This window comes from Mercenaria mercenaria, chromosome 6, assembly GCF_021730395.1.
Source record: "Mercenaria mercenaria strain notata chromosome 6, MADL_Memer_1, whole genome shotgun sequence".
NCBI lineage: Eukaryota > Metazoa > Mollusca > Bivalvia > Venerida > Veneridae > Mercenaria > Mercenaria mercenaria.
This window is the reverse complement of record NC_069366.1, coordinates 78,538,266-78,558,227: the sequence shown is the minus strand read 5'-3', so window position 1 is coordinate 78,558,227 and position 19,962 is coordinate 78,538,266. Positions and strand designations below refer to the sequence as shown.

At 33.7% G+C, this 19,962-nt stretch overlaps 1 protein-coding gene across 1 annotated transcript in view; it reads right to left on the bottom strand.

The window, feature by feature from the left end:
• The window catches only part of LOC123548447 (low-density lipoprotein receptor-related protein 2-like), a 70,548-nt gene that overhangs the window by 42,048 nt on the left and 8,538 nt on the right, over positions 1-19,962 (bottom strand). The window contains exons 4-9 of the mRNA XM_053546919.1: positions 18,841-19,104; positions 17,781-18,033; positions 16,210-16,372; positions 14,985-15,095; positions 14,237-14,349; positions 13,600-13,699 (exon numbers count right to left, since the gene is read on the bottom strand). Coding sequence (XP_053402894.1) covers positions 13,600-13,699; positions 14,237-14,349; positions 14,985-15,095; positions 16,210-16,372; positions 17,781-18,033; positions 18,841-19,104 — 1,004 coding nt within the window. The remainder of the gene's footprint in view (positions 1-13,599; positions 13,700-14,236; positions 14,350-14,984; positions 15,096-16,209; positions 16,373-17,780; positions 18,034-18,840; positions 19,105-19,962) is intronic.

The window sequence follows — 19,962 nt, the reverse complement described above, 5'->3', positions numbered from 1 at the left end:
ATTTAAAAATCCAACAAAACCGAATTGTAACTTCAAATTCGATGATAACAAAAAACGTGGTTGTCTTATCATATCGAAAATGCTCATTTGTCGCTTTATTTCTTTAAGATGTATATATTCCGTTATTCTATATCTACTTTATCTATTCAATCGTGAACGTTCATTTGCAACACGTGACCGTACAATATATTACCTTATTGGACGCACGTGCGTACAAAAAAAAACTGTATTTTTTCCGTATTTGAACGGTACAAAAAGTCCAATGTTAAACAAATGATAAAGCCCGAAACGCATGAAAATGTTGCGAATGTAAATCGGGTGAAGTAGGCGCTCTATATTCAGAGTTATATTAGGCGTCTTGAAATGAGGAAGGTAGAAATACAATATTCAGTGAATCGTTTTTAATTTAAACTAAAATAAAATAGATATAGAATAAAAAGGTTATTTGAACTGTACAATACGGAGATATATTTGGACGAGTACCCTGCTGGGAAAACCATATTAGACTCGTCTAGCGGCTCGTCCAATATGGTTTTCCCAGCTGGGTACTCGTCCAAATATATCTCCGTATTGCACAGAACAATGTTAAATAACCTAATATTATAGTAGCCTATGATTATACTAAGCTACGCATTGAGAAATAGCGCTTTCAAATGTATTCAAATATTTCACATAAAGGCATGTTTAATGTGAAATGTCATAGCATAATGTATGTTTTAATGTAGTTTTAGTTTCACTTTACTGGCAAATGAGCATTTATACAATGCCATTGGCCATTAACAAACACATTAAATTAATATCGCCAAGAGGTTAAAAATATATGCATGCAATACCACAAACAATTACAATACACAGTATGAATATTTGTTTCTAAGAAGCGGCAATAACTGTACGTTTTTTCCTTCCTAATTTTCATTGCAATATAGAAAATTTTTGCAAAAGTTCTAACGGTAATAATGTTTGAACTAGACAAAACATTCTTAAATTGGGTAACATATGCCCAAGAACTATTACTATCATACGGAGTTGGTTATTAGCTGTGCAGAAAATTAGCCATCATCGCGTCATGCTAATATACCATTTCCGGTCCAAACTTGTATATACAAAGGAACTACCATTTGGCGCCATAAATCCGCAAACAAATATAGCTGTATCATATTTCATCTAAATTCTACAATAAAAGACGTATTAGAATCGAAATAATTTATAACATAACCATGTTTGAATACTATTTATACACGATTTGGCGACGCCATCGTGAAATTATTTCGCTTGACGTATAACCACCCATCGTGTATAAATGGTATTATAACATAGTTTTGCTATAATTCATTTAGCAAATAATCAAGCCCGAGTGGTTAAATACTGAAGCATCTGAACTCTGAACCGTTGTAAATAAGACGATAAATCACAAGAAGGCCTTGATTGTTTTCATATCCCGTCCTTTTGTATTCTGGGACCTCCAGTGCCTTTTTAACTGGCGCTTAACATTTTCACTTAACGAATTGAAACTGATGACTGATCTACCCGAACGCCACTTTTCACAGAATGGTATTACAATTATTACATTTCATGAGTATATATAATAGAGTACCGAAATTAATTCTTTTACCTCTTCGGTTACATTCTGCATCTTCTGTTCATCTGCCTAACGATAACAGTACTTTTTTAAGACATACACCATCGATCAGTCTTTCTCCACTTAAGCTACATTCTGTTCAATCAGTTTATATTCCACGTACTAGTTTAAACTATCCAGCTGTTTTTCGTAATAATCTACGTATTTGTCTATCCCCTTTAACTTCTACTATACTGAAAAAATATAAAATTAAACATACAAATTTTCCACAGAGATGCAGAGAGTACCGTTCTATTAATAAATGCAATTCTAAGAGGTGCGGTTGTTGCAATCATTTATCGCACAGGTCTACAATTACCTCAAACGTTAACGGCAGAACTTTTAATGTGGTACTGTATTCTGACGTTGATTGAAATACGTCCCACATGATATATGTACTGACTTGAAACGCACCCAATTGCGGTATTCAATATGTTGGCCAAACAGGGCGTTCTTTAAAAATTCGTTTCCGTGAACATTCATACAAAATGCGTAGTCGGAACAAGATTACTACATTTTTATACCAATACTTTCGTAAATCTGGTCATACATTTGATCAGGTAACAATGCAACCAGTAGAGCAAATCGTATATGATACTTATTCCACATCTAGTTTTAAAATTAAAGCCAGACATGTAGCAGAATTCAAATGGATTAAAAATTTACAGTCACCGTTTCCGTTGGGCTTAAATGATAATATTTATCAGGAAGGTAATATCTCTAAAAACCCTGATATCGATATCTTTTCTATTTTAAATATTAGGAAACGTAAATTCAGGTCTCATGGAATTAGAAGAAATGGTAATGTTAAACGCAAATCTAAAGTAAATATATCTGTTGCTGACCTCGGTTTAATTCTTTCAAACTCTGGTAGACATTCAATGCTTTCTCGTCTTTCATCTTTATCTGTACAGTCTCTTAAAAAGCTGGACGAGGAAGCGGACCGGTATGTTATTCAAACAGATCCGTTTTACACTGTATTATATCTTATTCAAAGTTACACACAACATGTTCTCCGTCCACATATTGACATCCAATCTGACCATGAGACACATTTTCTTAAAATATATTTCATGAACAAAGGTATTAACTTCATCGATGTACCTAGTATATTTCGGGATAAACGTGACATTGATTCTGTGCCTAAATATTTCAGAAACTCCGAAGTTCCTATTATCTGTTATAAATATAAAACACCTGTTATTTTCAATTACAATAAAATTGTTTCCGACTTAGATGTTCAAACAAATACTCCTTCTTACTGCGAATGTAAAAACTCAAAATTTTGCTTTTCAGATGCAGGTCATGTCATCACTGGTAATTTTGATATTATTAAAGACAAACGTATTCGTAATTTATTTTTTAAAGGACCTAAATAAAGAATTTCTTCAACTACTGATTTTAATGCTTGTCGTGGTCACATTGCAGAATCCATTGAAACCTTCTGTGTTAAATGGTGTCGTCGTGAGAACGCTGATCCCAATGCATTAACGTCTTGGAAACGAAATATTTTTAACATTGTTGATTCTCGAATAAAATTTTATCAAACTAATGTACACCTACTTCCACCAAAACCCAAGTTTACTTTAAGACATTTGAAAAAGGAAATCCAAGAATTTCATTCTAAGTATGTCTTAGTTCCAGCAGACAAGGCGGCCAACAATATTATCATCATTTGACGCCTGCATTATATTAATGTTTTACAAAACGAACTAAATAGCACTATAACTTATACATTGAGTCCTTCTGTTGAAAACAAATTGGTTACTGATCACATCACTGAATTTCTAATTTAAAAGTTCGTATAGACGATCAACAAATTAAACTACCGACCATGTACTGGATTCCTAAATTGCATAAACAACCATATAAAGCTCGCTTTATCGCTAATTCAAGCTCTTGTACAACTACAAATATTTCAAAACTATTAACATCATGTCTAACTGCTGTGAAAGCCCACGTGGAAAGATACTGCGATAAAGTATACGAAAACTCTGGTAAACACTTATTTTGGTCGATTAAAAATTCTGGCGAAATGCTGGGTAAGTTGAAAATTAATAATTACAAGGTATCTACAGTCAGTACATACGATTTTTCTACTTTGTATACCACTTTACCACATAACTTAATAAATGACAAATTAACTGCCCTAATTCAAAAGACTTTTGCCAGAGAGAATGCTACATTTATCGCTTGCAATTTTGATAAAGCTTTTTTTACTAGCAATATTATTAAACATTATACTATGTGGACCTGGGACGAAGTTTGTAAAGCCCTTTCCTTTTTATTGAACAACATTTACATCAGGTTTGGGAATGCAGTTTTTAGACAAGTTGTTGGTATTCCCATGGGAACAAATTGTGCACCCCTTGTCGCAGATTTGTTTTTATATTGTTATGAAAGAGACTTTATGTTGAGCCTTTCTCCAGATACGCAAGCAGATATTATAATTGCATTTAATAATACATCACGCTATCTGGATGATATTCTTAATATGGATAATCCGTTTTTTGGTCATTTGGTGGGTACTATTTATCCTAGGGAGCTTCAGTTAATTAAAACTAACAATTCGGATACTGATGCTTCATTTTTAGATTTACATCTCTCTATTTATGACAATATTATACATATCAAAATTTATGACAAGAGGGATGATTTTAATTTTAGTATTGTAAATTTTCCCCATTTGGATGGGGATGTACCTCAGGCTACATCTTATGGGGTATATATTTCTCAATTAATTCGGTTTGCCAGAGCGTGAAGTCATGTCAAGCATTTCAATGAACGTAATCAATATATTACAAGTAAACTTCTTCAGCAAGGCTACCGTTATTACAAATTGCGTAAATATTTTACTAAATTTTATTATCGTAATTCTGATTTAGTTTTAAAATTCAATAGTAATTTAAAGACACTTCTGCGAGAAGGTATTTCTAAACCCGTTTTTTATGGGGATGTGGTTTACAAACTTCGTAAGATCTTGGGTCATGGTAATTTTCCAAATGTATTTGAAAAGATTATCAAACATTTTATTAAAAGAGGTTACGACCCAACTGTTTTGAGACATACCGCATGTTTAGTGTTCAACCCGTTTACAGTTGGACACTACGCTTCCCTCTTTGATTGCGTCTGACGGAAGAGGGGGAGGACTCTATGATGAGCAGTTTTTAAATCCTACCAGGACTGAATTGTTTTGATATTTGTCTTCTGGCCTGTTTCGTCGGGCCCTTAAGGGTGTTTCTCTTGTTGCTCTGTCTTCTGAAAAGGCATTGAGTACATACGTTTTTGGTTCTTAAGGTTTGCTTTTTATATATTTATACACGAGCATTTTTGTGTTTTACATGCCATGCCTTTTTGTTTCCATTACGTGTGTTAGAGATTCACCTGGAGGGGATTACTTTTATTTACACTGTCCCATGTCTTTGGAACATGGTGGGGGTAAGAGTGAGGTTGGGTGCGCACCATAAACCGAATTAAGCTCCCCAGTGGTGTTTTTGCCACTGACCGTTCCAATGCGGTGCCCCACTGTGTCCCTTTGTTTGTTCGTTTTGTTCTTGTGTGTTGACTTTGTGTGCGCGCGTGTGTGTATGCTTATTGTTCGTCTTGTCCTTATGTGTTGGCTTTGTGTGTGTGTGTGTGTGTGTGTGTGTGTGTGTGTGTGTGTGTGTGTTGTTCGTTTTGTCCTGATGTGTAAGCGTTGAGTGTGTGTGTGGTGCACGCGTTTGCGTGCTGGGGGTTCGTTTTGAGGAGGCTGCGCTTTTGGTGCGTGGCACTCCCTGTTTGATAGTTTTCTTTGTTTTTTTTTGTGTTAATAATTAAGTCCTTTCATAATTAGATATTTTTGAAATTTTGATTTGTTATGATAGGAATATGTTAGTCGAAATGTATGTATAATTTCCAAAAAGTTCATTCAGTAATGTTTACAATAATTAATACTGCAAAAGAGCAAATGGAGATGTACCGACTTTGTTCAGTATGCACGCCAATCGTATACATAATGCAAGCAACAATACATGGTCATGGTTTTACATTGGTTCTTAACATTAAATGCAGTGTTAAAGCTTTATAGTACATTGCTACATGTTTTATCTGTATTCACAAATAACTGACACAATTAATTAACATGTGTTAAAAAACTATTCTGGCTCTAACTATAATTCTAATATGACTCATCACAGCGATATTATGTTGACGTCACGTCAACGTGATATTTAGCGCCATGTACGCATAAAAACGCTTTCAAATTTCATGAAATATTTTACTTCATAAGATGTTTTAAACAATATGTCACATTGCACAAATGTGTTGATTAATTTACAAACATACTGAGTTACTTATTCGCTTTGCTGAATAATTCGTAATAATTTTCACCCGAACTGAACTCTGACGCAAGACGTATTACCATTTCCGGCCCTGGCGTGTATAAACGCGAAGAATCAGTTCATATTCCATATAAATTTTGCAATAAAGAACATATTAGAATCGAAATAATTTATAGCAAAACAGTGCTTTATCACTTTTTATACACTCGGGCTATTATACGTCGTCCGACTGTGCCCTAGTGAAATTACTACGCCCTACGTATAACCGCCCATCGTGTATAAATAGTGATAAAGCACTGTTTTGCTATAGATTATTTCTTAAAAATAAAAAGAAAACACATCATAATTATTACGAAATTATTCCAGTTAAAGTCTTTTTACACCAAGTGTATTATTTGTGCTTTCCTATGTGAACATGATCTGAAGTAAGATGACTCTAATGCTGTAAATGACACATTACGAAGTTCATTTATGTTGAAGGTATATGTGGTATTTTTTATTTTATTTCAAAACTAGAGCTATCACTAAAGGGGAAAAATGAACCCCGCACGTACATAATACATTGTAATTTGAAGTACACAAGATTGCATAATTATGTGTACTGTATGTATATAGTTTGTAAAAAATACGAAGTCCCATAACTCTGCATATCTTTTTCTGAAAGAACATAACCGTGCACATTTAAAGTTGGTACTGATCACTTGTGTGAAGTTGCATTAAATTGTGTGCAATGGTTCGGGAGATTAGATGCGCACAAGATTGCATATGCATTCTCTTTGTACGAAGCATAGTAACTGTGTAGAATATTTATTTAAAAGAGCGTAACATGCACCATGCACAAGTAGGGTTGGTATTGATCAATTGTGTGAGGATTAATTAAATTGTGTGCAAGGGTTCGGGAGATTAGGCGTATGACTGTATGTATATCGCCGGTTCAACAAAAAAAGTTCCATAACTCGGCAGAATTTCTTTCTGAAAGAACTTACATGCACCAAGCACAAATACGGTCACTGGTGTTAAAGTTCAATAAATTTAGTGCTTGGGTTCAGGAGATTAGGCGTGCACAAGATTGCATATGCAGACTTTATGTATGCAGTATGGTAACAAAAAACGAAGTCACGTAACTCTGCAATTTTATTTTTTAAAGAACCTATCACGCACCATGCACAACTACTGTTGTTACTGATCACTTTAGTGAGGCTTCATTAAATATTGTGAAGGGGGTGAGGAGAGTTGGTACGTACACGATTGTGTCTACAGACCGACAGACGCACAATCAGACGCACAGACGGACAGTACCTTAAACAAGTATAACCCCCTCTTTCCTGTTTATGGACGTGGATTTCCCAAGCTTTGTTTAAATAATGCTGCTATGAAAATAGTAAAGAAAGCCGTTCGATTGAAACTATGATTATCAATATCTCCTGAATATGGTATGCAAGAGAAAGATTCAGTCACTGATTGTAGCTGCATATCGGAATATTCGGCTCTCGGGTAACTGTTTACGCGGTAACTCTGAAGAGCCTCGTAACTGCGTTAACAGTCATCCTCGAGATCGGAAATTCTCTTCTACACCTACAGACAGTGAAAGAAACTTAAATGATTTTTAAAATCTAACATGATCGTTGCATTCTTTAATGTCCTTTCCGTATCCTCAGGAGAACAGCGTGGAAAAAATACTGATTATATCCTTAAAACAGTTCAGGAAGATGATGCATATACACTTTTTGAAAAGATGTTATTGTGATTTTTTTTCTATTTTCTATGTTCTGTTCCTTATTCGACTTTGAAAAAGGAATAGGGAACCAGTTCCTTATTCCCTATTCGGTTCATCGATCTTACTTACTTGTGATATATTGTAACGTGTTCAGTTCATGCCCAGGAACGTCTTAAACCGCGAGTAAGGATTATTTTCTCATTTCTTGTACCATCTCGACGACTTGGAAATGTGCAGTTCCTTATTCGAACTTTGATGCCCTCTTATAAGTCATAGTCTCTCATATCCGTGAAAAAAATGATTATATCCTTTAAACAGTTCAGGAAGATGATGTATATACACCTCTTGAAAAGATATTATTGTGGTTTAGATATTTTCATTTTCTATGTTCTGTTCCTTATTCGACTTTGAAAAAGGAATAGGTAACCAGTTCCTTATTCCTTATTCGGTTCATCGATCTTACTTACTCGTGCTACATTGTAACGTGTTCAGTTTATGCCCAGGAACGTTTTAAACCTCGAGTAAGGATTATTTTTTCATGGTATGTACCGTATCTATCGGAAAAGTGCAGTTCCTTATTCGAACTTTGATACCATATTATAAGTCATACTCTCTCATATCTGTGAAAAACACTGATTATATCCTTAAAACAGTTCAGGAAGATAATGTATATACACTTCTTGAAAAGAAGTTATTGTGGTTTGAATATTTTCATTTTCTATGTTCTGTTCCTTATTCGACTTTGAAAAAGGAATAGGGAACCAGTTCCTTATTCCTTATTCGGTTCATCAATCTTACTTACTCGTGTTATATTGTAACGTGTTCAGTTCATGCCCAGGAACGTCTTAAACCGCGAGTAAGGATTATTTTCTCATTTCTTGTACCATCTCGACTTGGAAAAGGGCAGTACCAGTTTCGAACTTTGATGCCCTCTTATAAGTCATACTCTCTCATATCCGTGAAAAAAAATGATTATATCCTTAAAACAGTTCAGGAAGATGATGCATATACACTTTTTGAAAAGATGTTATTGTGGTTTGGATATTTTCATTTTCCATGTTCTGTTCCTTATTCGACTTTGAAAAAGGAATAGGGAACCAGTTCCTTATTCCTTATTCGGTTCATCGATCTTACTTACTAGTGCTATATTATAACGTGTTCAGTTCATGCCCAGGAACGTTTTAAACCGCGAGTAAGGATTATTTTCTCATTGTATGTACCATGTCGTTTGGAAAAGTACAGTTCCTTATTCGAACTTTGATACCCTATTATAAGTCATACTCTCTCATCTCCGTGAAAAATAATTATTGTATCCTTAAAACAGTTCAGGAAGGTGATGTATATACACTTTTTGAAAAGATTTTATTGCGATTAAAATATTTTCATTTTCTGTGTTCTATTCCTTATTCGACATTTGAAAAAGGAATAGGGAACCAGTTCCTTATTCCATTTTCGTTTTATCGACCTTACTCACTTTTATTTATTTAACGTGTTTATGCTATGGAACGTTTTCAACCGCGATCAAGGATTACTTTCTCTTTGCTTGTACCATTTTGTCTCCGGAAAGTCCAGTTCCTTATTCGAACTTTGTACCTCTGTTTTGAGTCATACTCACTCAGGCCGGTTGAAAATAACACTTATATCTTTAAAACAGTTCGTGACGACAATGTATATACACTTTCTGAAAAGATATTATTGTGATTTAAATATTTTCATTTTTCTATATTCTATTCCTTATTCGACTTTTGAAAAAGGAATAGGGAATCAGTTCCTTATTCCTTATTCTTTTTTTCGATCTAACTCACTACTGTTTTTACCTAACGTGTTCATTTTGTACTGCGGATAGTTATTTATCACGAATAAGGATTATTTTCTCCTTGCTTAAACCATGTCGTCTCTGAAAAGTCCAGTTCCTTATTCCAACTTTGTACCTCTGTTTTGAGTCATACTTCCTCATACTTGTTGACAATACCACTTATATCTTTAGAACAGTTCATGACGACAATGTATATACACTTTTTGAAACGATATTATTGTGATTTAAATATTTTCATTTTTCTATGTTCTATTCCTTATTCGACTTTTGAAAAAGGAATAGGGAACCAGTTCCTTATTCCTTATTCGTTTCTTTCGATCTTACTCACTACTGTTTTCATCTAACGTGTTTATTTTATACTGCGGATAGTTATTAACCACGAATAAGGATTATTTTCTCCTTGCTTAAACCATGTCGACTCTATAGTTCCTTATTCGAACTGTGTACCTCTGTTTTGAGTCATACTCCCTCATACTGGTTGAAAATAAGACTTATATCTTTAAAACAGTTCATGACGACAATGTATATACACTTCTGGAAAATATATGATTGTGATTTAAATAATTTAATTTTTTCTATGATCTGTTCCTTATTCAACTTTTGAAAAAGGAATAGGGAACCAGTTCCTTATTCCTTATTCGTTGTTTCGATCTTACTCACTACTTATTTCATCTAACGTGTTCATTATATACTGTGGATAGTTTTTAACCGTGAATAAATATTATTTTCTCCTTGCTTGTACCATTTTGTCTCCGAAAAGTCCGGTTCCTTATTCGAACTTTGTATCTCTGTTTTGAGTCATACTCTCTCATATCGGTTGAAAATAACACTTATATCTTTAAAACAGTTCATGACGACAATGTATATACACTTTAGGAAATGATATTATTGTGATTTAAATATTTTAATTTTTCTATGTTCTATTCCTTATTCGACTTTTGAAAAAGGAATAGGGAACCAGTTCCTTATTCCTTATTCGTATTTTAGATCTTACTCACTACTCTTTTGGTCTAATGTGTTTATATTATGCTGTGAAACGTTTTTAATCGCGATTAAGGGTTGTTTTCTCACCTCACTGCTTGTACCATTTTGTCTCCGAATAGTGCAGTTCCTTATTCGTACTTTGCACCTCTATCTTCCGTCATACTTTTTCTAATTTGTGGCAAAAAACAACTTACACCATTGAAACATTTTATGACGAGAATGTACATACACTTTTTTGAAAGATATTGTTATGATTGACCAGTTCCTTATTCCTTATTCGGTTTCTCACCTTAATCACTTATGCCATGATCTAGCATGTTCGTATTTTTATCACTGCTTTTACATAGTGGTCTCCGAATAAGGAATAAGGAACTAGTTCCCTATTCCTTATTCGAAATAGGAATAAGGAATAAGGAACCAGCCTACTCGTCATGTACCAGCTTTAGTATTTTAGAAGATGAGTTCCGTTTTGTTTTAGAATGTACCATGTATTCTGACTTAAGACAACAGTATACACCAATTTAGTATTGGAGACTTCCAAATATGTTGAAGCTGATAGAACTATTTAATACAGATAATGTTTAACTAGTAAGGAACCTTGGTATATTTGTAAATAAGGCTTTAAAAATTAGATCCCAAAATCTTTGTAGTGTTTCTTACATAAAACGCTATTAGCGTTCATCTGTATTAACTAAGTGTTTTAAGTACTGTTATTTATGTTCATATGTTTGATATTACATTTGTACATATATATTATATCCTTAAGTTGGTCTTGTTTTCCGATTTGGTCAAGACCAAAAATATGGATGTATTAAATTGGCTGTATGAGTCTAAATTATAAAAAATGTAGTTATTGCATATTATCTGTTGAGCTATATGTGTTATTTTGCATTTTGCTGAGTCTTGTCTTGTAATTTTCCACTCAAAACAAGATAAGACCTATGCATGTAACTTTTATCATGCTGAATTGTATAAAAGAAGTAATATATACCCGATAGCTAATATATTATTTGATATCTAACATTGACAAAATCATTGCCAGCAGCCATTGTCTGCGGCTATTGTCAGCCGTTGTCATTGTCAAAGTTCTACTTACATATAAGTGTATTACAATACGCATTTATAGATAGGTAATTTGTATAAAATTTATTAGCACAAGTCATTGTCAATAGCCAGTGCCATGAACAGAGACGGTTTCATATATACTGCTTTGTCCAGGATATAAATTAATGGCATAATGTGATACGATATAGAGTAGTTCATATTTGTCAAATTTCATTTGTAAAATTGTGCTAAATATACCGCCATATAATCATTGTCAGCAGACATTGTCTGCAGCTATTGTCAGCTATAGTCTTTGTCAAAGTTTTATTCACATATAATTTTATCACAAATAGCATTTATATATAGGTAATTTGTATTAAATATTATTACCGCTGGTCATTGTCAGTAACCAGTGTCATTATCAGAGATGGTTTATTGTACTGCTTAGTCATAGATATTAATTAATGGCATAATGTGATATAATTATTGAGTAGTTTATATTTGTCAAATTTCATTTGTATATACTGCCATATTATGTATCACATGTCCTCTTGGGCCTAAGTCCCTCTGGAATTTATATGAATAAACTTGTAAACTTGTATGTCCGTAAAAATAGCGCACCAACAAATTGTGGCTTGATATTTGTTTGTTTTTTTTTTCAATGGGATGAGTGCAAGCCAAAAACAAACGAAAAATATTTTTGTGTGTTTCTGAAAATATACGAGCGGCAAATCCGATAAACAACTTTTTAATTTGGTGAGGCCTTTAAACAACGAAATAGACCGTAGTCTTCGAATCCCATTGAGGCGTGTTTTACATTGCTTTCTGTTGTGATCGAATTCAAACGCATTAGCAAGCTGAGAACCAACTGTTTCGATATTAAACCCAAAGATACTTTAACAAAATAAAAGCAGTTTCCTTTTGCGTTACAGGTCGACCGTACACTAGCGGCATTAATTGTAAGACGAGTGACTGATAAAGACGCTATGTCCGAAATTGCGTCTGTTCTTTGTCGACGTAACACTAACAACCAGATGGATGATACGTGACTCCTTTAACATCCTGCAAAGCTTACTTGAAAACTATCGTACCGTATCAGAGGTAGTTTGTATCAGATGTTGTCGTATACGCTAGCAAACAACAAGTAGCTATGAAAAGCGACACAAGTCTAATTCGAGAGCGTACATGGAACGTCCTGGCAGGCATGCCATCAAATATCATTACGGCTGTAAATAGAATCTTTTCTTTGTATGTCAATAGGGAGAACTTGTGAGAATTTACACTGCAAAAGTTCTCAAATTTAGATTATCGCACAAGGTCACAGCTCCTGGATGAGACCTGGAAATATTCTTATGAATTAAAGCTTCCCATTTACAACATACAGTGGCTGCAAAAAATTGTAAAACAGTTTTGTATTCCATCTTCTTTAACTCAAGGGGTACTGTTGTACACATGCCTACACCGTTAGGAAGGTCAAACACTGAAAAGTTTTAATGACACAAAGTGCTGAAAACTGTTTTACGACAATACAAAAAATCGTTCCAAGTACTGGTCTTTGCAGTCTCCATGAAATCGGTGAAGCTCCAAAAGTAATATTATTCGAAAGATTTTGGTATATGAAAATGTGGCACACATTTATCATCCCATCTAAGTCCTTGTGATACAGAATGGGTGCAAATGTTTATCAAATAAAGCGCGTGGGAGTGGTTATTTCCAGTCACACAAACCATACTAGGTAGGACTACGTTACAGTGTGCACCTCCTGGATTTCTCGGCTGCGGAAGTGCGGGGAAGTCAAGGGCGAATACATTGAAAGGATAAACTAAATTAGAAGGATATACACAGCCCGTGTACAATATTAAGCCGGATGTCATTATTTTTAGAACTACCGTAATACCAGTATATAACATTAGTATGATAAATGGGTCGCTGACTAGCTGGCACACAAGGCTAACATTGTATCTATCATAAATCGGCCATTTTTGTAGATAATTAACAAAGTTAACCGAGTCCTATATGAGCGAAAGTATATGACTTTTCGGTAAATGTTTCTTCCATATTTCCATTTGTAGTCCGCACATAGCAAATAAAGCGGTACCTGTAGACGGCATTGTTGTCTTTACGACCGTAGTACTTGCAGTTGGCAATGTCGTTGTCAAGGCTTGCCTCTTCTTCCTTTTTGCTGGGGAAGGAGTAGTCTACAAATAATGTGATGACACTTGCAAATTTAAATCTAAATACAGACATTAGAAAAACGAACGTTGAGCGAACCACCAGAAGATATGGAGAACATCAAGGCGCCGTCCAAGTGTTGACAAAAGCTAAACGTTTGTGTGTGAGTTATTAATATTGAACTCTTGTATCTATGAATGGTTGTAATTCTGACTAAGGCGTATACAAGGTCTCTGCCAATAAAACAACAGACATAATTTAAATGTTGTACAACAAGGGCAAATATCTAATAGAATAGACGCAGTCACTTTTGAATAACATATCCCCCGGTAAAAGAAGTCATCCATCAACAAAAGACCGCATGTGCACGAAATGGGTGTTAGTGTGTTAGATTTCTTCACTTCTCCTAGGACACTCACTGAATTTTGTATTTATATGTACGCTTTCAATGTTCAGAGATAACTTAGCTAAAATAGTATATTAAGATTTTCGTAATTACTGGAATGATATACAGCATTAATATTCTAAAACAAACTCACTGTGTCTGTAAATTGTTTACTTACAGTAAATTTGCACAGATAATCGTACTCCGTTTGTATAAAGGAGTGAATGTCTGTTAAGCAGATATGAGTCCTGTTCGCCACAACAATAGCTTTGAGAATGCCTTCACTGAATTCTTAAAAATAATCAATTACATGGTTTTACAATGGCATCAGTAGTATAGCCATAACGTTCGGTATAATAGGTACATATTTATACATTTAGCATATTTTGTTTTGAGAAAACAAATCGCTATTCAATGAATAGCAAATTCAATATCAGGTACTTCTGTTCTTTTAAAGGAGCTTTTGAACCCCACAAAGCGAAATGTATCAGGGCAATAATGTATCTTTAAAATCCAAAACTTTATCTATACTATATTCTGCGAAGGTAAACGTCATTTTTTTACTAAAACCAAGTGCAAAGCACTACGTACATGTACAGATATAATTTATCTTAGACACTTCTGGATAAGTAAACGAAAATATATTCGCCAATAAAGCTTCGAATATAACATGTGTAAAGGTTGAGTTCCGCTCATCCTGGGGCTAGAAGGCGTGGACTATCCACTATCGTCCATGAATAGGCTCATTAAACCGAACCTGCACCATTTTTGTTGTCGTGTCGGGCGATTGTGGTTTTCCACTTTTTATTCGAGATATTTCTTAAAATTTTATCTAGAACATGTTAAAAGCAATTTGATCAAGATATGTATTTTAAAAAAGATGTAATGATCATTATGATCTTGATTCATTATTTTCCAGTACTAACCTTGGCATTTGCCGCTGGTTTCATTTTTCTTGTATCCCTCAGAACATAAGCATTCTGCACCAGTTTTTGTTGATATACATAAATGATCACAGGTCTTTTCGGCGCAATAATCTATGATAATGAAATAAATACAGCATCCGTGTTTATTATAAATTGAATTATGCGTTAGAATCATTATTATTGTGAATTTTGGAAAATAATTTTGGAAAATGAATTATGTGTCTTGCTTTCCAATATCATATTACGTAATACATATTAGAGTGTAGCCTGCAAACTTGTTTAAGTCCAAAAGCATACCTAATATGTAAATTTTTGCAACTGTCAAGGCTAATGTAATTAGCCTCCGATCGTATATGATTATATGTTTCATCAAATGTCAACAATTATTAAACGTTGCTTCCAATTTTGCTTAAATATGTCGATATTTGAGTGTGATACAAATGTAACAGCGACAGCCACAGTTTGCAGTCGTTTGGTTTTGAAATCCATATAAGCACATGTATTATGATGTGATGTTATTAGGTTGATCGTATCTTCTAGACACAGCTTTATCAACGCCATTTATTTCTTATTTCCTACAGTCATAAAGCACTTTAACATGATTATTTAGTTTTTCGCTAATTGTATCAATACTGCGTTAATCCCTCACAGCTTATCTAGTCGATTTCTTTAAAGCTATCTTGCCAAAATCTTGTCAATAAAATTGTATCACTGGTCACTTTAAATGTGCTCTCTATTAATGGATTTTTGAGAGAAATTATTTTTCGCTCACATTGTTAGGATTTTTTAATCATGTTTTGTTTCTTCCACAAGCATTGATATTTGGAAAGTTGTTTCTCGCCTATTCAAGGCCTACACAGTCAATCTGGAAACCCTCTTTATGTGTACCTCACAACCTCATTGTTCCATTCGCAACAAATATTTTTTTTAATGAAAATGAACTTGTCTTTCAATTGTACAACCATGGCAAGAGTGTTCACATCCAAATTTTTATGATAGAGTGAAGACGTTTTACAGTGCTTGCAAAGTCAAAGGTACATTTAAATACTTATCTGTGTTGTGAAAATACTATGTATTTTTAGTACATCAAATATCTTGTAAAAATTGTTTTTAACCATAAAGAATGCTATAATGTTCATGAAAATCTAAAATTATCACTGCATTTCATGTATTACTTTAAAAATATGTTCGAACATTTCAGAATTAAACGAACTATTTTAAATACCTTTATCTTTTAGCGGTTGATTTTCATCTCCGTATACAGCTATACCATAGACATTTTCTTGGGAAAATTTTATAGTTATTGACTCTTGTCTACCCAAATGTATACCTTTGGTTTTGTTTAGAGTATACACATTACCACGAAAATCACTGATATATACAACCTCCTGTAAAAGTATTTCAAATATATATAATTGTTTTCAGTATAACTGTTTAATTTCAAGTCAATTATAATACAATATTATGTATACTGTCCCGGTAGTACTGAGAATGATATAAATATTAGTTAAAGGATTTACTTCACAATCTGTCTAAAATTGGTAAGTATCAACTATACATATGATTTTGTTCATTTGGACTGGTATTTAGAAATTGGTACTTGTCAGTCATTGCTTTATACATCTATACTTACATGAAACTTGACAGTTTCAACTATTTATATACAAAAGAAAATGTAGTGGTTGAGAAACTACACATTTGTATTATACCAGATATTGCCAATTCGAACGTTTTATCTTTTTCATTTCTTACACAATATAACAACCATAAATATAACCAAATAGAATTAAAGTTGAATTTGTTTTCTTCTGAGTCGGTATGACTTCCTTACGCACGGCCTTATCCAAAATATATTGCCAAATCAAACAACATTGAGTTTGGAGCCCTCCGAATCGATATGACATCCTCAGCACAAAACATTACCTTAAATATTGCCTAATTGACTAACATCAAATTTGGAATCCTCTAGATCGATATGGCATCCTCGAAGCAAAGACTTGTCTAAAATATTGCTAAAGCAACTCACACTGCGTTTTAGAATCCGCTGCAACAATATGACATCATCAACTAAAAGTCTTACATTAGATGTTGCCTAATTCAAACTACATTGAATCAATCAGAATTCTCCGGATCGATATGACATCATAAACACAAAGGCTTACCTTAGATATATAATCAAAATGTTGTCAAGTTATTTTACATACTAGTTAGTTTTTGAATCATCTCCTCTTAAGCGATATGACATCCTCGACACAATGTTTTACACAGGATATTGCCAAATCAACTAACATTTAATTTTGAATCATCATCTCATCCCCGACGCAAGCTCTTACCCTGAATGTTGTCAATTAATAAACATTGCGCTGGAATCCGTTTGATCGAGATAACATCCTCAACGCAAAACCTGTCTCTAGATATTGTCACATCAACCGACATAGAGTTTATAATCCTCTTGATCGATAGGAAATTCTCCACGCAGATTCTTACCTTACATTTTGCCAAATCAATTAACATTGAGTTTCGAATCCTCTCAGTCGATATGACATCCTGCACGCAAAGTTATACCCTAAATGACAAATCAACAAACGTTGAGTTTGAAATCCTCTTGATCGATATGACATCCTGAAAGAAAAGTCTTACCGTAGATAATGCCAAATCAACTAAAATGGTGTTTGAAATTATCTAAATCGATATGATATTGTCAACGCAAAGTCTTACCTTAGATATAGCTAAATCAGCTGGCATTTTATTTGGAATCAGTTTTATGGTTATGACATCCTCATTGCAAATCCTTACCCTGTATATTGCCAAATCAAATAACTTTGAATTTGGAATCCTCTGGATTAATATGACATCTTCCCCATTGTAGGTGGTTGACAATATTGACTCTTGTTTTGAATCAATCCAATAAATTCGTTTTCCGAATATATCTGCCTCCAGAGTGAGTGGTGACTCTAAATATTTGGAAACGATTGTGTGCCGGCTCCTTCCCATTAAGTCTGAACGTTCTATTTTAGGATGTTTTCCATTATCTGACCAAAAGAGATACCTGCAATATACATAATTATTTTTGAAGTCTTTGGCTCAGTTACAATTAAGCAATTAACTTAACTATGGAATCGCCATTAATGGGATATTTTTTAATCATTTGAAACACATTTCAACTTATTTTACCAATTTTTTAAAACAAATCATAGTAAAAGCTACAACCTGCCAATTAATTCGAAAGTATAACCTATGAAAGTTCGAAAACAAAGTTATATCTAGTTTTATTGGCAGTTACCTACAAAACCATTGCCATTTCCTGTATGCACTCTTTTTCGAAAGACTTTAAAAAGCCTTCCGTCCGTATGTCAGTCTGTCCGTCCGTCTGCAAAGTTTGATCCATACTCAAAACGTATTCAAGCTAGGTTAATAAAACTTGGTATCAGAATAGACGGCAATATGTACATTAAGCCGGTACATACTTATATATATGCTTGTAGATCAAAGATCAAGGTAACTTTTGAAGGTCAAGTAAAAATTGTTACCGCTCCATAACTGTTACATGGATTATTTTAGTACTGCAAATGTTGCCAACAATCACAAGGGACGTCACCAAAAATGTTTTCGCTGGTAGGGGACTTCTATATTTCCACTGCGCGCTATACTCGGTCACTTGTTATCATAAGCTTAATGTGATAAGGACCAAAATGATGATATGAAATGTTTTACTTTCAGTTCGCTCCCTCTGGGTATTGACAACACGTACATTTCAAAACTCAAATTATTTGGTTTGGACTAAATTGAATTGAATAGTTTTATTATAACCTCATCCAATATTGACATTTGGTATGAGGAAAGAAGTAACACTTACCCTTCAAATGGATCAAGTGTTAAACCATCAGGTTTATCAAGATGAATGTCAGCAATAACTTTATAATAATCCATATTGATCTTGTTTTTCTGACCAGGTGCTGCTAGAATCCACCGAAACACTGAATCGGTCCAGTACACCGTGTGCGACAGCCAATCTACCGCTACTTGGATATTTCCTCTTGACACTCCGACGTGCATATTTTTAAATTCCATGTTGCTCATATTCAGATCTTTACTGTTACCTATTCCAACCACTATTGACCTGTTTAATAATATATATCGTGTATAATCGAAAATAAAAGACAATAAAATAAAGAGTAGCAGCCGCGGACTAAAACACAACCCCATAAAAAGTAACCTTATAACAAAGCGTTGGGACGTGTAAACATTAAATATACACACACATAGAAATAGACAATTTGAAAGAAAAATAAATTTACCACAAGGCAAAAAAAAAAACTGAAATAAAGGGAGACAGAAGCACACTGCCTTAAAATGGTCAGTATTCCATAAAACATTTTTGCCGTATTTAGGGAGGAAACATGCAAGAATGGAGTATCATGTGTGCGATTTTGGTGAACGTTTATGGCAAATATAAAAAAGTATTCAAATAAAAACAGCTCCTGCTTCTATGTGAAAATCTCAAAGTCGTATAGAATAAGTTTTTATAATTATGAATATTCATTTCTTAATATTCTTTAAAATATTTTGGTTGTATATCTTGTTAGAAATCTCCGAACGTCGCCATTTTCTCTGAACTTGGTTTTTTAATACAAAATAGATTATGAACTGTCATGTTTATACAGATATTTAAATGTTTGAGAGAAAAATGAATTAAATAAATAAAACAAACTGTTGTATGCACGGCAAGTGATAACATACGTATGTTTAGTGAAAATATATCTGCACTAATCAATTTCCCTAAATTCTGCTGATGTTTTTAGACGAAAGAAATGTGAACTATCCTTCAGTGACACAACACACTATTGTACAGCCAATACTTTTTATTAAACAAGCAATGGTATCCTTAACTCCCATTATTTTCGAAAGGAAAATGGCTTTGCAAACAAAATTTGAATTAATCCAAAGCATAATCGAGGTAAGCAAGTTTACTTGCAGT